Source organism: Sus scrofa, chromosome 7 (genome assembly GCF_054392235.1).
Source record: "Sus scrofa isolate SSC_HxYL_T2T_F1_AM1 chromosome 7, Sscrofa_HxYL_maternal_Yorkshire_Landrace_v2.0, whole genome shotgun sequence".
In the NCBI taxonomy this organism is placed as follows: Eukaryota; Metazoa; Chordata; class Mammalia; order Artiodactyla; family Suidae; genus Sus; species Sus scrofa.
Genome location: NC_139389.1, coordinates 108,439,915 through 108,462,106, shown reverse-complemented (window position 1 = coordinate 108,462,106; position 22,192 = coordinate 108,439,915). Strand labels below are relative to the sequence as shown.

The 22,192-nt window shown below is 42.0% G+C and overlaps 2 protein-coding genes across 14 annotated transcripts in view; one reads left to right on the top strand and one right to left on the bottom strand.

Moving 5' to 3' along the window:
* Positions 1-296: 296 nt before the first annotated feature.
* Positions 297-21,595, top strand: ALDH6A1 (aldehyde dehydrogenase 6 family member A1). Of its 4 annotated transcripts, XR_014811114.1 has the most exons (14): positions 297-433; positions 3,967-4,219; positions 5,706-5,765; positions 6,933-7,007; positions 7,180-7,341; positions 7,570-7,648; positions 8,308-8,610; positions 9,901-10,022; positions 11,617-11,806; positions 12,009-12,190; positions 14,105-14,284; positions 14,557-14,655; positions 18,578-19,630; positions 20,051-21,595. XR_014811114.1 is itself a non-coding variant. In XM_021099499.2 (13 exons), exons 5-13 carry the CDS (start codon positions 7,228-7,230, stop codon positions 18,680-18,682), a joined length of 1,374 nt encoding a protein of 457 aa, XP_020955158.1. In that variant the 5' UTR covers positions 297-433; positions 3,967-4,219; positions 5,706-5,765; positions 6,933-7,007; positions 7,180-7,227; the 3' UTR covers positions 18,683-21,595. The 4 variants fall into 4 exon arrangements, 2 of the variants coding, with proteins under 2 accessions (XP_020955158.1, XP_005656456.1); XR_014811113.1 differs by lacking the exon at positions 3,967-4,219; XM_021099499.2 differs by having other exon boundaries at positions 18,578-21,595.
* Positions 13,411-22,192, bottom strand: part of BBOF1 (basal body orientation factor 1) — a 52,096-nt gene continuing 43,314 nt past the window's right edge. For all 10 annotated transcript variants that reach the window (XR_014811112.1, XM_084969753.1, XM_084969752.1 and 7 more), the window contains 2 exons: positions 16,516-16,570; positions 13,411-14,794 (listed from right to left, as the gene is read on the bottom strand). Coding sequence is in view for 9 of the 10 variants with exons in the window: in XM_084969753.1 (XP_084825879.1) it covers positions 16,559-16,570 (12 nt within the window). In the remaining variant the exon portion in view is untranslated. The remainder of the gene's footprint in view (positions 14,795-16,515; positions 16,571-22,192) is intronic.

Below are 22,192 nucleotides of genomic sequence, written 5' to 3'. Positions count from 1 at the left end.
TTGCAGAGTCCTATTTACTTTCCTCAGTGAGTGGGTGGGGCTGCGGCCATGCCTGTGGCCAATCGGAGTTCCGAATTCGGGGGCGTCTTCCTCGTGCTCTCAATATAGAGTATCCAAGTCAGGGGCGTCTTCCCCACCTCCGCCAGCAGAATTTGTTGAGGCGGGAGGAGGCGAGAGCTCTATCACTTCTGACCAATCGCATACGCCCAGAACTGGGCACTGAGGGCGTGGAGTCAGTGTTAAGGCGTGTGATTGGCTAGGGGAAATAGTCCTCTCCACCAATGAAGAGGTTCGGCAGGATGGAGGGGCAAGGCCTAGCAGCAGTAGTGTTTCTGGACAGTCTCACAGAAAGGCGTGGGGGGCTGAGAAGAGGCAACCGAGAACCATGGCGGCGGTGCTGGCTGCGGCGGCAGTGCGGGCCCGGATCCTGCAGGCGAGTGAGGGTGGCGCCAAGGGTTCATGAAACTAGGAATTCAGTCCTTTCCATCCGCTTTGTGAACCAACCCCCCCTTGGCCGACCCTCCTATTCCCATCGGACCTGAGCGGCCCTGTCCCACATCTCACTCGGTATCCACTTGCGTTGGATCCAGCCCTGGACTATTACCCGTGGCCTTTTTATTCTTGAGCCTACCCCTTTCAGGCTTTAGACCATTCTCCTCCTCCAGCCGTGCCCGGTCCCTGCCCTCACCTCTGTAGGTCTGCCCACCGTCTTTCCCTTTCACCTCTGCACCAACCACCTCTCTGCTCCAGAAGCTCCTTTTCTGGTCGCCTTTCTTGGCATTCTCTGGGAGCGTCCAAATTGTTCCCTTCCCCAACCCTACTTCACTCTATAACCCGAGGTAAAGGCGTGGGCGGAGGGGAGGAGGAGGAAGGACTTGAGGGGTGAGGGTCAGTGAGTGAACTTTGAGTCTCCTTCTAGAAGTGCACACTAAGCTTTCCCTCAAAGCAGCCATTTGCTGAGCTATCTTCCCCAGCTTTGGCTCTGTATTTTCTTTTTTTTTTTTCTTTTCTTTTTTTTGTCTTTTTGCCTTTTCTGGGGCCGCACCCGCGGCATATGGAGGTTCCCAGGCTGGGGGTCTAATCGGAGCGGTCTTCGCCGCCCTACGCCAGAGCCACAGCAACGCTAGATCCGAGCCCCCTCTGCGACCTACACCACAGCTCACGGCCACGCCGGATCCTTAACCCACTGAGCAAGGCCAGGGATCAAACCCACAACCTCATGGTTCCTAGTCGGATTCATTAACCACTGAGCCACGACGGGAACTCCGTGGTTCTGTATTTTCCACAAGCTAGGCTGTCCTCTTGGCTTGCTGAGACTTTGAGTTTAACTTTTGCTCAGCCAAGTTAGTGTTTATGTTGGCGGTGAATAAGGACACATAGTTAATGCTACCCGGTTTGTTCCAAGCACATGCAAAGGACTAAACACCTCTGAAACAAGTGGCAGAAAATAAAAGCCAAGGAAAACAGGTGTAACGTTCTAAGTTCCCACTCCAAAATCACCTTAGTGTGACTCAGTTCTGCCCTCAGAGGTGGGGCTGGGAGTGGAGGTGGAGGGACCAGGTCCTCTCTGAAGCCAGCCTAAGGGCAGACAGTAGATAGAGCTACAGGAGCTGCCTGCCTGAGACCTGTGATTTCCAACTATTCATACATAGCTTTTCCTATGTTGTCCACAGCCTAGCAAGGACTTGGATTTTGAGGTGAGATTTGCCACAGGCAACATTCAGGAATCTGCAAAAAACAACGTTGCTTTTCTTACTCATTATATCAAACCTAAGAAAGTCTTCCTCTATACTACTGGACTTTTAGATAGTATTCACCAGATTTCAGTGAGTTCTACTGCAGAGACTATGCATTTTAAAGATTCTTAGCAGAGTCAGCAAAAGTTCCTGTTTAAATATGCTATTTAATGGGACAGTGTGAAGAAAGGGTTGGAAGGGTTTGTCAAGTGATCTGGTTTCACGCATATTTATTTTTCTTTTTTCTTTTTTTTTTTTTTTTTCAATGGCCACACCCTTGGCTGTTGAAGTTCCCAGTCAAGGGATTGAGAGTTTTAACCAAGCCATAGAAGCAGCAATGCTGGATCCTTGAAACCACTGTGCCAGGATTGAACCCATTCCTCAAAGCAAACCTAGTTGCTGCAGTTGGATTCTCAACCCTGTGCAACATTGTGGGAACTCCCATTCATATTTCTTGATGTGATCCTAGTTCTGTTTTTCTAGTATCTTTTTCGTTTTTAGTAATCTTTAGCCAACTAGAAATTACTGTGACATAACACTCTGATAAAGAGTAGTCTATGGGAGTTCCTATTGTGGCTCAGCGGTAAAGAACCCAACTAGTATCTATGAAAATGTGGGTTCGATCCCTGGCCTTGCTTGGTGGGTTAAGCATCTGGTGTTGGGGTGAGCTGTGGTGTAGGTCATAGACACAGCATGGATCCTGCATTGCCATGGCTGTGGTGTAGGCTGGCAGCTGCAGCTCTGATTCGACCCCTAGCCTGGGAACTTCCATGTGGTGTAGGTGCAGGGCCCAAAAAAAAAAAAAAAAAAAAAAAAAAAAAGGAGTAGTCTAGTTTCTGGCAGTCATAATATTATCACTCCCATTTAAAGATAAGAAAACTGGTCTTTGAGTTGCTCAGTGACTTTTCTCAGTGATGCAGTATAATGAGCACAGGCTTCCCAATCATAGTTGGATTCTGTCCCAGCTCGACCACGTCCTAGTTTTAAGAATAGTTGTAAAGATTAGAATATCATGAAATAAGTTACCTGACACTAAAGGTCATCCAAAGTCTCCCAGCTAGTAACCAATAGGGCTGAGAATTCAGGACTTAAGTCTTCGTATCTCTTTCTGTGTCAGGCTCTGTCACAAGTTTGGAGAATGGAGCAAACTACTCAATGAAAGCTCCCCTGTTATAACACAATGATAAGGAAACAATAGGAGTGCACACAGTACTGCAGAAAGAGCTCCAAGCTCAACTTGTGCAGTTCAGCAGAAGCTTCCACAAGGGGTTGATCTAGGTTTGTGTCTTGCAAGCCTGAGGCAGCCTTTAGCTAGAGGAGAAGGGTGTTCCTAGTAAAGGAAATAGCAAGTCTGAAACAAACATCCAGAGAGCCCAAAAGTTTGGTGTGACTAGACGCAGGGTAGTTTTTTTAGCAACCGTGCCAATGAGTATGTCTCAGAAGATAAAGAAAAGATAGGAGATCTAACCTGTCAAAAACTATGATAGGGAGTTCCGGTCGTGGCGCAGTGGAAACAAAACCAACTAGGAACCATGAGGTTTCGGGTTTGACCCCTGGCCTCACTCAGTGGGTTAAAGATCTGGCTTTGCCGTGAGCTGTGAGCTGTGGTGTATGTGGCAGACAAGACTCGGATCTGGTGTTGCTGTGGCTCTGGTGTAGGCCAGCAGCTGTAGCTCCAATTAGACCCCTAGCCTGGGAACCTCCATATGCCGCGGGTATGGCCCTAAGAAGACAAAAGACCAAAAAAAAAAAAAAACAACAAAAAAAAACCTATGATGTTATTGTACCAGATGCAATATCTTTTATGCCCTCTTGACTGCAGGGAGCCTGTGTGCAAGAGGTAAAACTAAGTGGCCTAGAATGCTCAAGTTGACTAATCCATGCATTTCCTGCCCTTTAAGAGTTTACATGAAACAAAATTAATATTCAACAATTGCTTGATGAGTACTCATTCTTTCATTTTGCAAAATATTACTGAGTGCTTACTCTCTCCCAGGAGTGGTGCTCAAGGCTAAAGACACAACCATCTAGTGATCTAAGGGGAGAGAGTTTTAATAATTAAACAAGCTACTCTTCTCTAATGCGATATGAGAAATAGAGGGATTTAGGTGTTTTAGGCACTCCATAATCAGGTACTTAACCTAGACCTGAGGTTGAGACTTAACAATTTCCAACTGCTACTTCCCCTCTCATTCTCAGGAGTTAACCTTTTTTTTTTTCCCTCCTTCAGAGGAAATAAAAACCATCAGATGAGTATATCTTCAAGTTCTTGCTGGCAAGCCTACAGAACTAACCTGCACCTATACTCAAAGTGTTAAGAGAGCTAAAGAATCAATGTGAGCCAAGGAAATGGGATGAAATAATTCCAGGCAAGAGGGAGCAGCGTGTGCAAGGGCAGTGTGAGCACGAAACATGTTCTGAACAGCCGGAGCGTAGAGAGAGCAAGGAGGAAAGCCACAAGCTAGGAAACTAGAGAAGTAAAGGTACTATGTAGAGTCTTATAAACAATATCAAGTTGAGTCTTGGAGTTCCCATCATGGCACAGCGGAAACGAATCCGACCAGGAACCATGAGGTTGGGGTTTAATCCCTGGCCTTGCTCAGTGGGTTAAGGATCCAGCATTGTGACTGCTGTGGTGCAGGTCTGATCCCTGGCCTGGGAACTTCCACTTGCCACAGGTGTGCCCCCCTCCCGTCCCTGCCAAAAAGGCAAAGAAAAATGGCCGAAGAAATAGAAAATACACAGACTATTCAGGACAGGGCATAATTAACTCACCTCTGCTGAGAGGTCAAGTATAAGAAAGACTGGGGAGAGCACATGGTTTGAAGTCTTAAAGGCTGCAGCTGATGGACGAGTTCGTGGGAGATGAGGAAATAAAGATAATTAGTAAAGAGAACCCTTGCTATTGGATGGAGGGAAGTTTAAGGTACAGGAAAGAGAAGATGTAGATAGACAGACAGATAGATAGATCGATAAATAGATGTACTTTGTTGTTGTTGCTGTTGTTTTTTGTTTTTTGCTTTTTTCTTTTTAGGGCCACACCCAAGGCATGTGGAGGTTCCCAGGCTAGAAGTCTAATCGAGCTACAGTTGCCAGCCTATACCACAGCCACAGCAATGAAGGATCTGAGCCACGTCTGTGAGCTACACCACAGCTCATGGCAATGCCAGATCCTTAACCCAGTGAGTGAGGCCAGGGATCAAACCTGCATACTCATGGATAGTAATTGGGTTCATTAACGAGCCACAACGGAAACTCCCATTTTCCAGTTTTATGTCACTGGAATCATACTGTATATACTCTTTTTTTATATAGCTAAATAAATCTTTAATATTTCTAATTGCAGATGTATGCATATACTCTTTATAGGTCTAACTTCATTCACTCGGTATAATTATTAGAGTTAGCCCTGTTGTTGCATGTATCACTAGTGTGTTCCTTTTCTTGATGAGTAGTATTCCAATATATGGATATACTGTACTAGTTTTCCTCTGCACTCATCCATTTGTGTATATTTGGGTGGCTTCCCCGTTTTTGGCTATTACCAATAAAGCTACTATGAACACTGGTGTTAAGTATTTGTATGGGCATATTATACTTGATTATAAACTATCTGATATTCAATACCTATTGTGTTAGATACCATTCTAACTGTTTTCATATTGTTAGATTTATGGTGACTACATTTACCAGGCCAAAAATTAGGAAAATATGATCTAATAACAGAAAAGATTTTTTAATCAGGACTATCCTGGAAATTGAGCATGTGATCATTATGGTTTATTGATCTCTCATAGTTTGCTATATCTCATAGTCTCACAACTTTTTAAAGCCTACATGACACTTGAGAGCAAACACCAAGTCCTTTTTCATATACCTACAGTAACTAGTATAATGTTAACTGTATAGTAGTCTTTCACTATAATTTTCTTCTCTCACTTATCAGATAATCACTCTTTTACTTCCCAGGTTTCTTCCAAGGTGAATTCCAGTTGGCATCCAGCATCCTCCTTCTCTTCCTCTTCAGTGGTGAGTTTATTTGACACAAAAGGTTGGATTCTGGAGGAGGAATCTAGTGTGATTGCGGGGCGGTTTTTCCCATTTATCTTCTTTATGTAATTGTTATCAGAGTTTATGTGAAATTTTCTTGCTTTTCTTATCTTATGTCTATTATGTTTTAAGCATTTCCAGTATTTCGAGATTGTCTTTATGGTTATGATTTTATTGACTGTAAAAATCAAATATTATGTGGTTTTTCCCCTTCTTTTATATTATTTCTCCCTCTCTCTCTCTCTCTCTCTTTTTTTTTTTTTTTTTTTTTTTTTTTTTGGTGGCATATGCAAGTTCCCAGGCTAGAGGTCGAGTTGGAGCTGCAGCTGCCGGTCTATGCCACAGTCACAGCAATACCAGATCCTTAACCCACTCAGTGAGGCCAGGGATTGAACCCGCATCCTCATGGATTCTAGTTGGATTCATTACCACTGAGCCACGATGGGAACTCCCTGTATTATTTCTCTTCTGAACTAGGATTACTCAATCAAAAGGTACAAACCTTTTCATGGTTTCCAGAGGTTTTGTTGACCCTGCCAGATAGTTGTCTTCTTTACAACCATTAGAGTTTTTACAGACCTACTGTCTGTCAGACACTTGCAATAACTAAATCTAGTATATAAGAACTGGTGTTCAGAATCCTTTTTATATAGAAGCATGCACACACTAACATAGCAGTCTTTCACCTTTTGTGGTCCTTGGACCATTTTGAAAATAAGCTACTTCTCAGGAAAACTACACAGAAAGAAACATTCTTAAAAATCTTTTGATCATAAAGATAATGTGTGCTTATGGTAATATGACAGAAAGTCAGTTGTGCCAACAAGTCATAATAGCTAATCTTTGTTAACACAAAGTTTGCTGCTATTTTAGTGTAAGCTTTTCAGTGACATGTGTTTGCCCATAAAGTTCCGCTGTGTGATAACAGGGAATTTCCCATTTACAGAGAGATCACAGTATTGAGAGGCTCTACCACATAATAAGCACTAAAGACAAGTATTTCGTATATCTCTTTCCTAATAATAACATTTCTAGAGAGCAGAAAATTCACTTATCAACCCCAATTCCTTCCTCTTTGTGAAAGGGAAAGAGAGACGTAATTACCTAATATAAAGTTTTATGAGGTTTTTTTTTTTTTTCCCCCAGCCAACCGTAAAGCTCTTCATTGGTGGGAAGTTTATTGAATCCAAAAGTGACAAATGGATTGACATCCACAACCCTGTAAGTGAAGCTGCTTTGGGACTTAAACTTACTAGCCTAGAACTCTGGGAACATAATGGGAAAATAGGGACCTGGGTGTCCATTATGAAGCCTGTAGTGCTACCCTTGTGACTATATGAAAAATGAAGAAGGTGGGACACAGACAAAGGGTGACTGCTGCTTCTCCCATCAGGCCACCAATGAGCTCATTGGTCGGGTCCCTCAAGCCACCAAGGCTGAAATGGATGCAGCAGTTTCTTCCTGCAAGCGTGCTTTTCCTGCATGGGCAGACACTTCAATATTAAGCCGTCAACAGGTCCTGCTCCGCTATCAACAACTCATTAAAGAAAACTTGGTAAGAAATCTGAATGGTGTAATTTCCCAAACTGTTGCCCAGGGCATCCTTGTCCCTCCCATAGAGGCCCTTTCAGCTGCCCTCCCTAACCGTACAATCCAAAAAGACAGATGATGGCTTGCTCCCTCATACTACTTACTGCTCCCCTACTTGTATTCTTTTTTGGCTGCCTGCAAACAAAAAGGAGGCCCCTCCTTGCACTGGTTTCTATTTGTGTTTTCTCTCTAGAAAGAAATTGCCAAGTTAATCACATTGGAACAAGGGAAGACCCTGGCAGATGCCGAAGGAGATGTATTTCGAGGCCTTCGTAAGCTGGGAGTCCCTCATAGGGAGTTCAGGGACATTGGGAAGAAGCAAAGGAAGATGAGAGGCAAAGCTCCCAGAATGGGGGATTGCTTCTTCCTTTATGTAGATCTTGCTGTCCCAGGATATCTTGTTTAATGCATGTGGGAAATGACAGTACTTCTCAGGTTATCTATGAGATTGTTTAACTTTTTTTTTTTTCCGCTTTTCCAGGCCGAACTCGAGGCACATGGAGGTCCCCAGGCTAGGGGCTGAATCGGAGCTACAACTGCCGGCCTGCGCCACAACCACAGCAACACAGGATCCAAGCCACGTCTGCAATCTACACCATAGCTCATGGCAACACTGGATCCTTAACCCACTGAGCAAGGCCAGGGATCAAACCCACAACCTCATGGTTCTTAGTTGGATTCGTTTTGGCTGCGCCACGACGGGAACTCCTATTTTACTTATCGTAATTAAATGATCTTCCAGTTGGTATATGCATTTCACTGTCCTTTTCTTATTCAGAGAAACTCATTTTACACAACCCCTTCAAGTGCCAAGTCAGTGTTTCCTCCCTCTGTCATTGGCCTTGCCACTTAGGGCAGACTAGAACACGACAAAGCTAAGCAGAGCACAGTGTGGAGAGCTGGTGGCCCGACTGCTGCTTCTCTCTTCCAGAGGTGGTTGAGCATGCCTGCAGTGTGACATCCCTCATGCTGGGAGAGACCATGCCATCCATCACCAAAGACATGGACCTTTATTCTTACCGTCTGCCTCTCGGAGTGTGTGCAGGCATCGCTCCGTTCAATTTTCCTGCCATGATCCCCCTCTGGATGTTTCCCATGGCCATGGTGTGTGGAAATACCTTCCTGATGAAACCATCAGAGCGAGTCCCTGGAGCCACTATGCTCCTTGCCAAGTTGCTCCAGGACTCCGGTGCCCCTGATGGAACACTGAATGTCATCCATGGACAACATGAAGGTAACTGCCCCTCTGTTCATGGCACTTAGTCTGGATACCAAAAAATCAAGGTGTTGAGTGGGGGATGGGGTGTTTTAGGATGAAGAGCCTAGGGATGAAGGGATTAAGGGATTCACTGTCAGTAATCTCCATGTTTGAAGGTAATGTTTGTTGACTGTTTTGCCATCTTCACGCTAAGATAACTGGGGAGTAGCAGTTATTCTTGTACTGTATTCTTGTACTATATTCTTGCCATACAGAATACAGTAGGACAAAGAAATAGGGTTAGGGCAAGACACAGATAAGATTAAAGAGAAAGCATTCATTTCAATATTGAGAAAATTTATAAGGATATTTAACTCAGAATTTATAGACCTCAGAGGTACTGAAGCCCTTCTGATTCATGCAATAATAGCCAATACTTAAAAAGTGCTTCTATGTTTCAGGCATTATTCCTAGTGCCCATTATATGCTATTCCATTTAGTCTTTATAAGAATCCTTTGACTGGAGTTCCTGTCGTGGCGCAGTGGTTAATGAATCCGACTTAGGAACCATGAGGTTTCGGGTTCCATCCCTGGCCTTGCTCAGTGGGTTAAGGATCCGGCATTTCCGTGAGCTGTGGTATAGGCTGCAGACTCGGCTTGGATCCCGCGTTGCTGTGGCTCTAGTGTAGGCCGGTGACTACAGCTCTGATTCGACCTCCAGCCTAGGAACCTCCATATGCTGTGGGTGTTGCCCTAGAAAAGGCAAAAAGACAAAAAAAAAAAAAAAAAAAAAAAAAAAAAGAATCCTTTGAGGTAGGTACTATTATTTTCTCATTTCACAGCTTAATAAAGTCAAGTGATTTGCTGAAAACTGTCAAAACCTATACCTAGGGAGACTGATCCTGGTTTTTACTTGTAAAATATGCTATATTACCTCTCACAGAAGGGCACAATAGTATCTGAGAGCCTCAATATACAGTGACAGTTGAGGAAATAGCACATTCTTAAAAGACAAAACAAAAAGATGAGTATTGAAATGCTGTTATTTGGGAAGAAAATAGGAGTTGTAGCTTCAGTTAGATTACAAGCGGAAATTGTGGACTAGCAAATGAGAAAAAATAATGAAAGAGAAGAGGCTAAATAGAATTTGTAGTTTCTTAAAGAGTTTAAGAGAATAAGGACAGAATTCCAAAATGGGAATCCAGGGTAGAAAAACCAAGGTATGAAAACTTCTCATTCATAGCAGTGGGAAAAGAGGAAATTTGCTGTGTTGAGAAGCCCATAGCCTCTTGTTCCTTTTTGGTGACACTTATTTTCTTCTTAAAGCTGTAAACTTTATTTGCGATCATCCGGATATCAAAGCAATCAGCTTTGTAGGATCCAACCAGGCGGGAGAGTACATCTTCGAGAGAGGGTCAAGACATGGCAAGAGAGTTCAAGCCAATATGGTGACTTCTTATTCCTTTTTCCCCCAAAGTCTGTTATATGTATTAAAATTACCTAGAAAAACTCCTTTGGCAGAGGAGCCATTCATCCCACACTAATGCCAGTGTTCATTAGTCACAGTTTATCCTGATTGTCTTTCCCTTTAACCATGAACCTTGTAATGAGTTTTGTTCTCAGTCACTTTATCTTTTATCCAGGTAATCTTGGTGACAAAAGTCACATTTCTTCTCAAGAATAATATCAAATCCTTTGGGCTTCAGCATTAACTGCTACATTCTGTTTCTGGCCCTGTTTCTTCCTTCATACCATGCGTCCAGCCCTTTATTCTTCTTTCCTTTAAGGTGTATCCTAACTGCTAATGCCAAAGAGATGATCTTCCCCAAGAGTCCAGGTTATTTAAGGCACTGGGAAGAGCCAAATCTCTCTGTATGATATATGTGTAGTTCACTTGGTTGCATAATTTTACTGTTCCTTACTGACTAGTTCCTTGCCAAATACTTTGCAATTCTTTGATACTAAATATACTGTCCAGTTGCCACCTTCTTACCCTTCCACTAATGTTACAGAAAGGAGAGCCACCTATGCACAGGCTTGGAAACTGTTCATGTTATTTATTTTCCTGGCTGGATATATTTGGGCCAATTTGATTTATGCCCCTCCCACTTCACTACGTTTCTTTCTTTTTTTTTAATTTTTTTGTCTTTTTGTCTTTTCTAGGGCTGCACCCACAGCATGTGGAAGTCCCCAGGCTAGGGGTCTAATCAGAGCTGTAGCCGCTGGCCTACGCCAAAGCCACAGCAACACAGGATCCGAGCCATGTCTGCGACCTATACCACAGCTCACGCAACACCAGATCCTTAACCCACTGAGCGAGGCCAGGGATCGAACCTGCAACCTCATGGTTCCTAGTCGGATTCGTTAACCGCTTAGCCATGACGGGAACTCCAACTACATATTTCTTGAATGTATTCTGTGTCTAACATTATTCTAAGTGTGATGGGACACAATTGAGTGGCAGACATTGTATCTATTCATGCACTCAACTATAGTTGTATGTGGAGATGACCATATGTCATCCTACATACAGGTTTGCTAGAAGCAAGCCAGTTGGGGGAACCTCTTTCCAGAAATTGTGTATCAGGAGGTCTACTTCCTAGTTTGCCTTTCAGTTGGCTACTGGCAGCTCTGTTTGCATTCTTCTTCATATAACTGGAAACCCCGACAAACAACCATTCTTTCCTACCCAACTTAGAAAAGAGAAAGGTTCGTAGGTACAGTGTTTAGCCTGTCAGTTTGACTGAATGTGATTGAGGCAGGGTTTTTTTTTTTTTTTTTTTTTTGATAATGGTTTTGATCTAAATAAACACCTATCAGCTTTTTAGGTGAGAAAGTGAAGGAAAAGTAACCTGGAGACTTGCTCAATGTTACCAGGACTTCAGCAGTATTTAAATAATAAATCTCTCAATTTTCAAAGCAACAAAGAATAAATTCTCTAGCCCTTTCCTTAAATTCTCACCTGAGATCTCAGATCCTTTCATTTCTTAGCCTAATTTTATTTTGCCAAGGAATATTCATGTACTTTCTGTATTTCCTTAGGGAGCGAAGAACCACGGGGTAGTCATGCCAGATGCCAATAAGGAAAATACTCTGAACCAGCTGGTTGGGGCAGCATTTGGAGCAGCTGGTCAGCGCTGCATGGCTCTTTCAACAGCAATCCTTGTGGGAGAAGCTAAGAAGTGGCTGCCAGAGCTGGTAGAACGTGCCAAAAACCTGAGAGTCAATGCAGGTAACCAGTTGTCTGCCTAGCTCCTTTAGACTTTGCATCTGTGGAAATAAGCTCTTGGTTTTTGCTTGGCCTTGTCCAATGGGAGCAATTGTGTTTATTCTTACTGTTACCTCTCTTTACATTGTACTACGTGTATTGGATTCAGTTAGCGGTCATAATTTATGTTAGCAAAGACCTAAAATACTTCTCCTTGGTTTTACAGGAGACCAGCCTGGGGCTGATCTTGGCCCTCTGATCTCCCCACAAGCAAAAGAGCGAGTCTGTAATCTGATTGATAGTGGAACAAAGGAGGGAGCTTCTATCCTTCTTGATGGCCGAAATATTAAAGTCAAAGGTTATGAGAATGGAAACTTTGTTGGACCAACTATCATCTCAAATGTCAAGGTGAACAACTCTATGAAATGAAATGAAATGAAAATTATTTCACAAATTTGAGAGCTAGAGGCACTTTGGGAGGCAATGGAATCTCATCCTTCTAACTTATAAATGAAGACATTTACTGACTAGAAACTTTATCTCATCTCTTGCCAGGATTGGATTATTCAATTGTTTAATCTCAAATCTGAGTCTCTCCTCCTGACTCCCAATCTCTTTGCACTATACCAAGGGTTGGAAAACTGTGCTAAACTTAGCTCCATTAAGAGCTAAAAAGTAAATATTTTTGGCTTTGTAGGGATAAATAGTCTCTGTCATAAATACTCAACTCTGAGATTTTAGTGCTAAAGTAGCCATTAACATTGTGTAGTTGTAGTTCAATAAAACTTTGTTTATGGACAATGGAATTTGAATTTCATATAATTTTATGTCGTGACTGATTTTCTCAGCCATTTTGAAAATGTAGAGGAGTTCCCATTGTGGCTCAGCAGAAACAAACCCAACTGGTATCCATGAGCCTCGCTCAGTGGCTTAAGGATCCAGCATTGCCGCGAGCTTTGGTGTAAGTCACAGATGCAGTTCGGCTCCAGCATTGCCATGGTTGTGGTGTAAGCTGGCAGCTACAGCTCCAATTCTACCCTTAGCCTGGGAATTTTCATATACCACAGGTGCAGCCCTGAAAAGAAAAAAAAAAAGAAAGAAAGAAAAGAAAATATAGAAACCATTCTTTGCTTGTGGGCTATATAAAAAGAGGCAGTAGCCCACTCCAGCCCAAAGGCCATTATTTTGCCAGTCCCTATCTAACATTATACTTGTTACTTGTTTTTCTTTTTTTTTCATTTTTTTTTTTTTAGGGCCACACCCGTGGCATATGGAGGTTCCCAGGCTAAGGGTCGAATTGGAGCTGTAGCTGCCAGCCATAGCCACAGCAGTGCAGGATCTGAACTGTGTCTGTGACCTACACCACAGCTCACAGCAATGCTGGATCCTTAACCCACTGAGTGAGGCCAGGGATTGAACCTGCATCCTCATGGATGCTAGTCAGATTTGTTAACTGCTGAGCCACAACAGGAACTCCACTTGTTACTGGTTTAATGTTAATTTTTTTTTCTTTCCTCCCCTTCTTGCTGCCTAGCTTACAGCTACTGCAGTATCTCCATCAATATATCAGCCACCCAGTATTTACTAAATATCTTCCTCTTCACCAGAAAGTGACAAAAGAAAAAGAATTGGTGTCAATTTTTATTTATCGAAATTTTGAAAGTTGCTCAGCTAAAATTCATATATCCCCACTAATCCTATTATAATCCTGAGTGATCAAGAGTTGAATATAAGTATAGTAGAAATTATGAAATTTCTTGCCACAGAATCATTGAGGAAAAAAATCTACCTAGCAACAAATAGCTGACCAGCTGCAGTGGTGAAGGATGTTCTGAATGTTTAATGTGACCTGATATCAAAATTAAAATGTACAGACTCATTTGGAAGGCAAAGAAATGAATGAGAATGGGTTGTTTATGTTATAGAAAACTTAGCACAGGATTTCTTTAAATAGAAAATTCTCCAGTGGTATTTTTGTGTTTGATTTATGAAAAAGTAAATTTCCAGGTAGCTTTTCAGTAATATAACAATTGTATAAACAAATAGTGCAGACATAAAAGAGGAAGCTAGTGATTGGTCATGAGACCTAAAAATACAGTGCTTTAAGGCAAGGAGTGTAGTTATCATTAATAGGAATTTTAAGTTATTTATATGATTAGTAGCTTGGAGAATGGAACACAACAAGGAAGGTCTTTTTTCTAATAGTGGTTTAAAGTGAAAAGGGATTACTAACATAGAAGTTGTTTGTGTAAGCAATGGGTTATAAAGTACCAAATAAGCATAAAATACTGACTTCTTTTCTGGATGCATCACTCCTGGCAGCCAAATATGACCTGTTACAAAGAGGAGATTTTTGGCCCAGTTCTTGTGGTTCTGGAAACAGACACTTTGGATGAAGCCATCAAGATCGTAAATGACAATCCATATGGAAATGGAACTGCCATCTTCACTACCAATGGAGCCACTGCTCGGAAATATTCCCACTTAGTGGATGTCGGACAGGTTTGGAAGAGAATTTTTAGGAGATTCTTATAGCCATCCTTGCTTTCCTTGTGTAAAGGGGAGAAGGCAGACAATGATCAGTTACTGCCCCTTTGAATTCCCTCAATGCCCCATTTCTTGCTCAGGAATAAAAGTTCATGGGATGGAGGATGGGGAGGAAGGTGGGTAGTTAAAATTGGTCACTCTGATGCCAAGCATTTGTGTTTCTAAATGGAGAGTTCCTTTGTCTGAGTCTTTTTCTTGGTATTTGACGTGGATTTGGTCTCTTTTAGGTAGGGGTGAATGTGCCCATTCCAGTGCCTTTGCCAATGTTCTCATTCACTGGCTCTCGATCTTCCTTCAGGGGAGACACCAATTTCTATGGCAAACAGGTAACTTTACACTTAAAAATATATTTTTTTTCCTCTAAGAAACTTTCTTAAACATATTCAGAAACAAGGATTCTGCAAGGGCCTGCCAGCAGCTTCTGTGAGGTCTTTTGTTGTTCAGCAGTTCATGTCAGTAGGTCCTCTAGAGAAGATACAAAAGTTAACAAAATTTTGCCAAAGCCACTTTTTCCCAAATAATTCAATGCAACAGCATTTGGGGGAAAGAGTCTGAGTAAGTCCAAGCCTTCGTATATGTCCTTTCCTTTGTCTGTGACCCTCTCTCCCCGCTTCCCTCTTTCTTTGTTTTCATCTCACCTAACCACCAGTTTAAAGCCTGGACTCCTTCAGGAAATCACCTCTGACCACCATCATCTCCTTCAGTGCTGGGTTGGGTATGTCCTCATGTGCTCCCGCTGCACACATTTCTCTTAGCAGTTATTCATTTACTAAAAATTTTATTGAGCACCTTCTGTATATAAGACCACTTTATAGTGAAAAACGCTATAAATATAGCATTGCACACACACACATACAAAAGCAGATCTGGAACCAGATTACCACTATTAGCATATTTTTCAACTGGTGCATATATCCTACAGAAGAGTAGGCATAGCATGTTCAAACAGCAGAAATGGGCTGGAGCAGAGTGAGTTGAATGAGGAAGAAAGTGGTAAGAGATGAGATTAGAGATGTAGGCAGAGGCAAGTCGTGTAGGACTGCTTAAGCCATGTTAAGAAGCCCTCATCTCAAAAAGCTAAAAAGACAAAAAAAAGGAGTTCCCATTGTGGCTCAGTGGCTAACGAATCCGACTAGGAACCATGAGGTTGCGGGTTCAATCCCTGGCCTTGCTCAGTGGGTTAAGGATCCAGCGTTGCCGTGAGCTGTGGTGTAGGTTGCAGATGCGGCTCAGATCCCGAGTTGCTGTGGCTGTGGTGGAGCCAGCAGCTACAGCTCCGATTTGACCCCTAGCCTGGGAACCTCCATATGCCACAGGATTGGCCCTAGAAAAAAGCTAAAAAGACAAAAAAAAAAGAAGCCCTCATCTCTATGTCCATCCATGTTGCTGTAAATGTGTATGCCCACAGACATAGAGAACAGACTGGTGGTTGCCATCGGGAAGGGGAAGGGGAGAGGGGAGAGGGAGAGGGATGGACTGGGAGTCTGGGATTAGCAGATGCAAACTTCTATACATAGGATGAATAAACAATAAGGTCCCACTGTAGAGCACAGAGAACTATATTCAATATCATGTGATAAACTGTAATAGAAGAGAATGTATATATGTATAACAATCATTTTGCTGTACAGCAGGAATAAACACAATATTGTAAATGAACTAAATCAACTATTTTTCGATAAAATAAATTTTTTTAAAAAGAGAAGAAAAAAAAAAAAAAAAAGAAGCCCTCATCACACTGTAATTATCATTTACTTTTCTCTAATACCTGGCACAGGGCAAGTACCCAAATAAGAGTTGGATGAATGGGCTACTGCATGTTCTTTGTAGTCCCACAGAAATACAGCCATTTTGGAACCTTCAGTAATAAATATACTTGTTTTCTATACAGATCTCCCTTTTATAGGTTAATAAATTAACAGTGGGATTACATAGCAGAATATGACAATGTGGCCAACTGTTAAGAAAACACTTTGGCTTTTTGGAGGTGAATTATCCAGTTTGTGCCTTAGTCACAGCTTTTATAAAATTAACTAGTTTAATACTATTAAAAATTATTTGAAGGAAGGAGAGTAAAGCTATTGCTTAAAATAGTTTGTTGGGGTGTTTTTTTCCCCTCCTGTGTCTTTGTTTAACTACTGTAAGTTACTCTGGTAAGTGAAGCTTCTTAAGAGTAAAAGACTGACCTTATACACAATTTGAAGTCTTAAATCCTTAGCAATTAAATTGCTATTTTGCAATCTGGAAAGAAGACATGAAAGTATCATTCTTACATAATAAAATGTAAACTTTAGTTTTATCTTATTTATTTCTTATATCATTTATTTTATCTTTATTTATTTAATCTATTTATTTCATTGGAATGAAAGTATATAATAATCTCTAAAATTGTTTTCAATGTATTAACATGACCCGGGTATTTTTGTTGTGCTTTTTTTTTTTAGCGGCCGCATCCAGGGCACATGGAAGTTACCAGGCCAGGGATTGAATCCAACCTGTGCTGTGCTGTGCAATGCCAGGTCCCTTAATCCTGGATTAAACCTGGGCCAGGGATCAGACCCACACCTACACAGTGACCTGAGGCACTGCAGTCAGTCAGATTCTTTTTTTTTTTTTTTTTTTTTTTTTGTCTTTTTGCCATTTCTAGGGCCGCTCCCACAGTATGTGGAGGTTCCCAGGCTAGGGGTCTAATTGGAGCTGTAGCCACCAGCCTACACCAGAGCCACAACAATGCGGGATCCGAGCCACGTCTGCAACCTACACCACAGCTCAAGGCAAGGCTGGATCTTTAACCCACTGAGCAAGGCCAGGGATCGAACCCGCAACCTCATGGTTCCTAGTCGGATTCGTTAACCACTGAGCCACAACAGGAACTCCACAGTCAGATTCTTAATCCACTGTGCCACAGTGGGAACTCCAACATGGCCCAGATTTTGTCAGATAATTCTAGAAGAGTATTTTAATCATGTTGGTGTGTTTTTTCTAATAATATCCTTCTAGTTTGCTAATAATTTTATGTGTTAAATATGCACAGTTCTTTTGCTCAAGCCCATTATAAAATAATCTATGTATAAATAGAACCTTAGATGTGCTGAATTTTTTGGCTCACATGTTCTAGGTGATTTGGAAGTGAATGTTTGTTAGACATTTTACTTTTACTTTATAAGATATTGTGGATTTTACTATTTCAATATAGAGCGATTTATCACTGACAAATGTCAGAAACAGCCTAATATATATTTCCTTCTTTCATTCTTTTACTTCTTCATGGGAAGGACATGGAAAAAAAACAAATTACTGAACAGCATTTACTTTGCTAGGATTTTTCCATGTCATTTTGTTTTCCCCTCACAACACTGCTATGAGGTGGGTGTTATGTCAGAGCTAAGGCCCAAGGTTAGTCTTTAGTCAATAAGGAGTAGAGGCGGGATTTGAGCCATGTCTCAAGACCTCAGAGCACATGATATTCAGCTCTGGGAACAGAATGACCTCCAAGTTTAACAGTTTACATTGTTCACTTTTTCCATTTAGATGCTCTTGGCTAGTTTCAGCATAATGCTAAGATCTGACTATTTACTATGTGCCAGGTAATATGCTAAATATTTTACACAGATTATGTCATGAGCAACATATTGAATTTTTTGTTGTAACTATTCCTCAAGTAGGAACATGAATAGCACTTCACAGCACCTCTTTCAAAATTGATGAAAAGAGGAATCAGGGAGTTCCTGTCGTGGCGCAGCAGTAATGAATCCGACTAGGAACCATGAGGTTGCGGGTTTGATCCCTGGCCTCGCTCAGTGGGTTAAAGATCCAGCTTTGCCGTAAGCTGTGGTGCAGGTCGCAGACTCTGCTTGGATCTGGCGTTGCTGGGGCTGTGCCGTGGCGGCTACAGCTCCAATTAGACCCCTAGCCTGGGAACCTCCATATGCTGCAGGAGCCGGCACTAAAAAGACCAAAAAAAAAAGAGGAATCATGAGGAGTTCCTGCTGTGGCACTGTGGTTAAAGATCCAGTGTTGTTTCTGTGGCAGTGCAGGTTCAATCCCTTGTCCAGGGTGGTGAGTTAAGGACCTGGTGTTGCCACAGCTGTGGTGTAGGTCACTGCTGCAGCTCAGATTCAGTCCCTGATCCAGGAATTTCCATGTGCTGGGGGTGTGAAAAAAAGAGAAAAAAACAAGAGGAGTCATGAACCCCCCAGGAATATCTGCTAACTTTCTCTCTTTGTTTTAACTGTTTGTTCTCTTTAGGGCATCCAATTCTATACTCAGCTAAAGACCATCACTTCTCAGTGGAAAGAAGAAGATGCTACTCTTTCCTCACCCGCTGTAGTCATGCCTACCATGGGCCGCTAGAGATGAGTTTGTTCCAGACTCAGTCCATCCTGAGTAATCTCCCTGTATTCTCGACCAACTCTAACTGCCAACTTAACTCAGATTAGATCCCTGGGATTGGAATATCTTGTAACTAAAATCTTTCTCAGGACCACTAGTCCTTGCAGAGTTGCTAATAGGAAGACTCTAACTGTGAAATGCTTACCTGAAATGAGATCTTAGACCTGGTTTTCTAAAGATTCTCCGCTTTTCTGATGACTTGAAGGAAAGGAACATTAATGTGTAAAGAAGATTTTCTATTAATTGGAAGAGGATCTCTTGAATGGGGAAATACGTCAAAAATAATTCACCCTTTGGTTGATCCTCAAACACAGCCCTACATAAATGCCACTGGGTGAGATTCCTCCCAAGCTTTTCTTAGCCTCTCTTCTAGCCACATACACAAGATACAGTCCATTTCTACTTAGCCTAACAGTTGTGACAACCACTTCTTTCTTTCCTGCTAGTGCCACTTTGTCCTAATGATTCATGACCACTAATTCTATCATTGTCACTGGTTCTGCTTCATTTATTTTTTATTTTTGGGCCACACCTATGGCATATGGAAGTCCCCAGGCCAGCAACTGAATCCAAACCTAAGCTGCAACCTACACTGCAACTGCGGTAATGCTGGATCCTTAACCCACTGCACTGGGCTGGGGACCAAACTGGCTCTGCCTGGGAGAAAACGCTGGATCCTTAGACAACTGCTGTTCCTGCTTCTTAAAACCGCTTCTCAGGGATACCTGAGCATGCATTGGATAAGTCAACTTGTGTTGTGTGTGCCAAGCATTAAATTTCAGTGGATGCTTCAGCAACCATTAATTAATGCTTCAGTCCTTAATTCAGATGCCAAAAGGGTTTTGTTTTGTTTTTGTTTTTGTTTTCTCTCTTTTTAGGGCTGTACTGGTGGCATATGGAAGTTCCCAGGTTAGGGGTTGAATTGGAGCTGCAGCTGCCGGCCTACACCACAGCCACAGCAACACCAGATCTGAGCCACATCTGTGACCTACACCACAGCTCACAGCAACACCGGATCCTTAACCCACTGAGCGAGGCCAGGGATCAAACCCGCAGCCTCAGGGATACTGGTCCAGTTCTTAACCCCCTGAGCCACAGTGGAAACTCCCAGTGGGTTTTTTTTGGGGGGAGGGGGTTGTTGGGGGTTTTTTTGTTGTTTTTTTAGAAAACTTTCAAAAGTTATTTTAGGGCCGGAAATCAAGGAATTTTTCAACCATGAAACCATGAAGGTGGGCAAGATTCTTGCCTAAAGTAAGTCTAACCTGATATTACTTGCTGATTTTTTTTTTGTCTTTTTAGGGCTGTACTTGCGGATATGGAAGTTCCCAGGCTAGGGGTCAAATCTATAGCTGTCAGCCTACACCACAGCCGAAGCAACGGAGGATCCAAGCCAAGTCTGTAACCTACATCACAGCTCACAGCAACGCTGGATCCTTAACCCACTGAGTGAGGCCATGGATCAAACCCGCGTCCTCATGGATACTAGTCAGATTTGTTACTGCTGAACCATGACAGGAACTCCAGTTGCTGAATTTTTTATGTTGTTCTTTCTTCTTGCCTGCATCTGTCATTTATGATACTTTTTAATGAAAGAACCCCTAATGTAAAAGTAATGGTTGGGGCCTAAGAAATTTCATAGTTTCCCATATGTAAAGTAGTGAAAGAAATGCTTTGACAGGTTCTTCTACCATCATTTCAAGTGTCTTTATGCTTTTTGTTTCTTTGCTATAACTTAACTCTAAGTCAGAACAGAAATTTATGTGTTAAGCAGAATAGATTCTGCCTTTGTACTCTACCATCCCAGTCCAACCATGTCTATCTGAGATGGCTTCCACCCACTGAACAAGGAGAAGGCTTCAGCTTTTAATAGAGTAGTTCCTGGTCTTCAGCCAGATGACATAAGTCATTTATTTTTCTGCTTCCTCATTAGTCATGTGGATAATGCTAACCTATTTTTGTGGGGGTTAGTAAATTAAGGATGGTTAAAACCTTGAAAATATTTGTGCCCTCTGGATTTTAGGCTTATTACTGCCACCAGCTGGACAGAACATCAAAATATTCAGTCACTTAAGGAGAATTAAACTTTAATAAAATACATTTATGACCATACTAGCCCTCCTTTTTCTCTTTTTTCTTTTTTTTTGGGGGGGGGCGCCACTCCTGCAGCATATGCAACTTCCCAGGCTAGGGGTCAAATCTGAGCTGCAGTTTGGCCCATGCTACAGCTGCAGCAATGCCAGATTCGAGGTGCACCTGCAGCATACACCACAGCTTTTGGTAATGCTGGATCCTTAACTCACCAAGGGAGGCCAGGGATTGACCTTGCATCCTCAAGAATGCAAGTTGGGTTCTTAACCCATTAAGCCACAATGGGAAGTCCCCTCCCCCCCCCCTTTTTTTCCTCTGGATTTGCCTTCCTAAAGGTGAAGCAATAGAAATTTACAGTCTCTTGACAGAATTCCTCTTGTTTTATACATTGTCACAGCTGGCAACTGGTAGTGATATTTAATCCAGTCCAACAACTCCAGGCTGGGTTGAATGAAAGGTCATATTGTCTAAATTCCAGATGGAATTAAATATAATGACAGAGACTAAGTTTTCCTTACATTTAAGGGAAATCACTCTTTAGAAATACTAATAAGAATGGTGTTGCTTTAATTGGGATCAACTCATTTGGGTAGCTACTCGCTACTCTGAAGAGTTTCTTATTTCTTGGAGGGAAAAAAAATCTGTATAGTTACGTTCATGCTAGTAGCAGCTAAAAATTTCAGCCTTTGTGCTCTGAAGTGGCCTCATTTGGAATTTCTCAGATTTTACGTTGTGCTAATTGATTATGTAAAACAAATTACAAATAAAAAGCTCTTAAAAAGGAAACTTGGCTTTTTTTTTAATGGTACCATACTTCCTTATAATGCTTTTGTCTGCTAACCTATAGTGACTAAGACTTCCCACCTCTTTCCAAAGTCAAGAGTTATATGGGGAGTTCCCATCATGGCGCAGTGGTTAATGAATCCAACTAGGAACCATGAGGTTGCGGGTTCGGTCATTGCCCTTGCTCAGTGGGTTAACGATCTGGCGTTGCCCTGAGCTGTGGTGTAGGTTGCAGACACGGCTCGGATCCTGCGTTGCTGTGGCTGTGGCGTAGGCCGGTGGCTACAGCTCCGATTCGACCCCTAGCCTGGGAACCTCCATATGCCGTGGGAGCGGCCCAAGAAATAGCAAAAAAAAAGACAAAAAATAAAAAAAAAATTAAAAAGTTATATGGTCATTATGTTTATTTTTACATAAAGAATAGTACATATTTTATCTATGCTCTATATTTCAAAAGGCAATTTATAGGTTTTCCACACTAAAAGAGGCACAAATATGCATTTGCATTAAATATATGCCTTAGTGTGGATATTGTTATTAAAATACTCACAACCTCATCTTAATGTTGCTACTCATTTCAGTGATCCCTGAGAGCTCCTG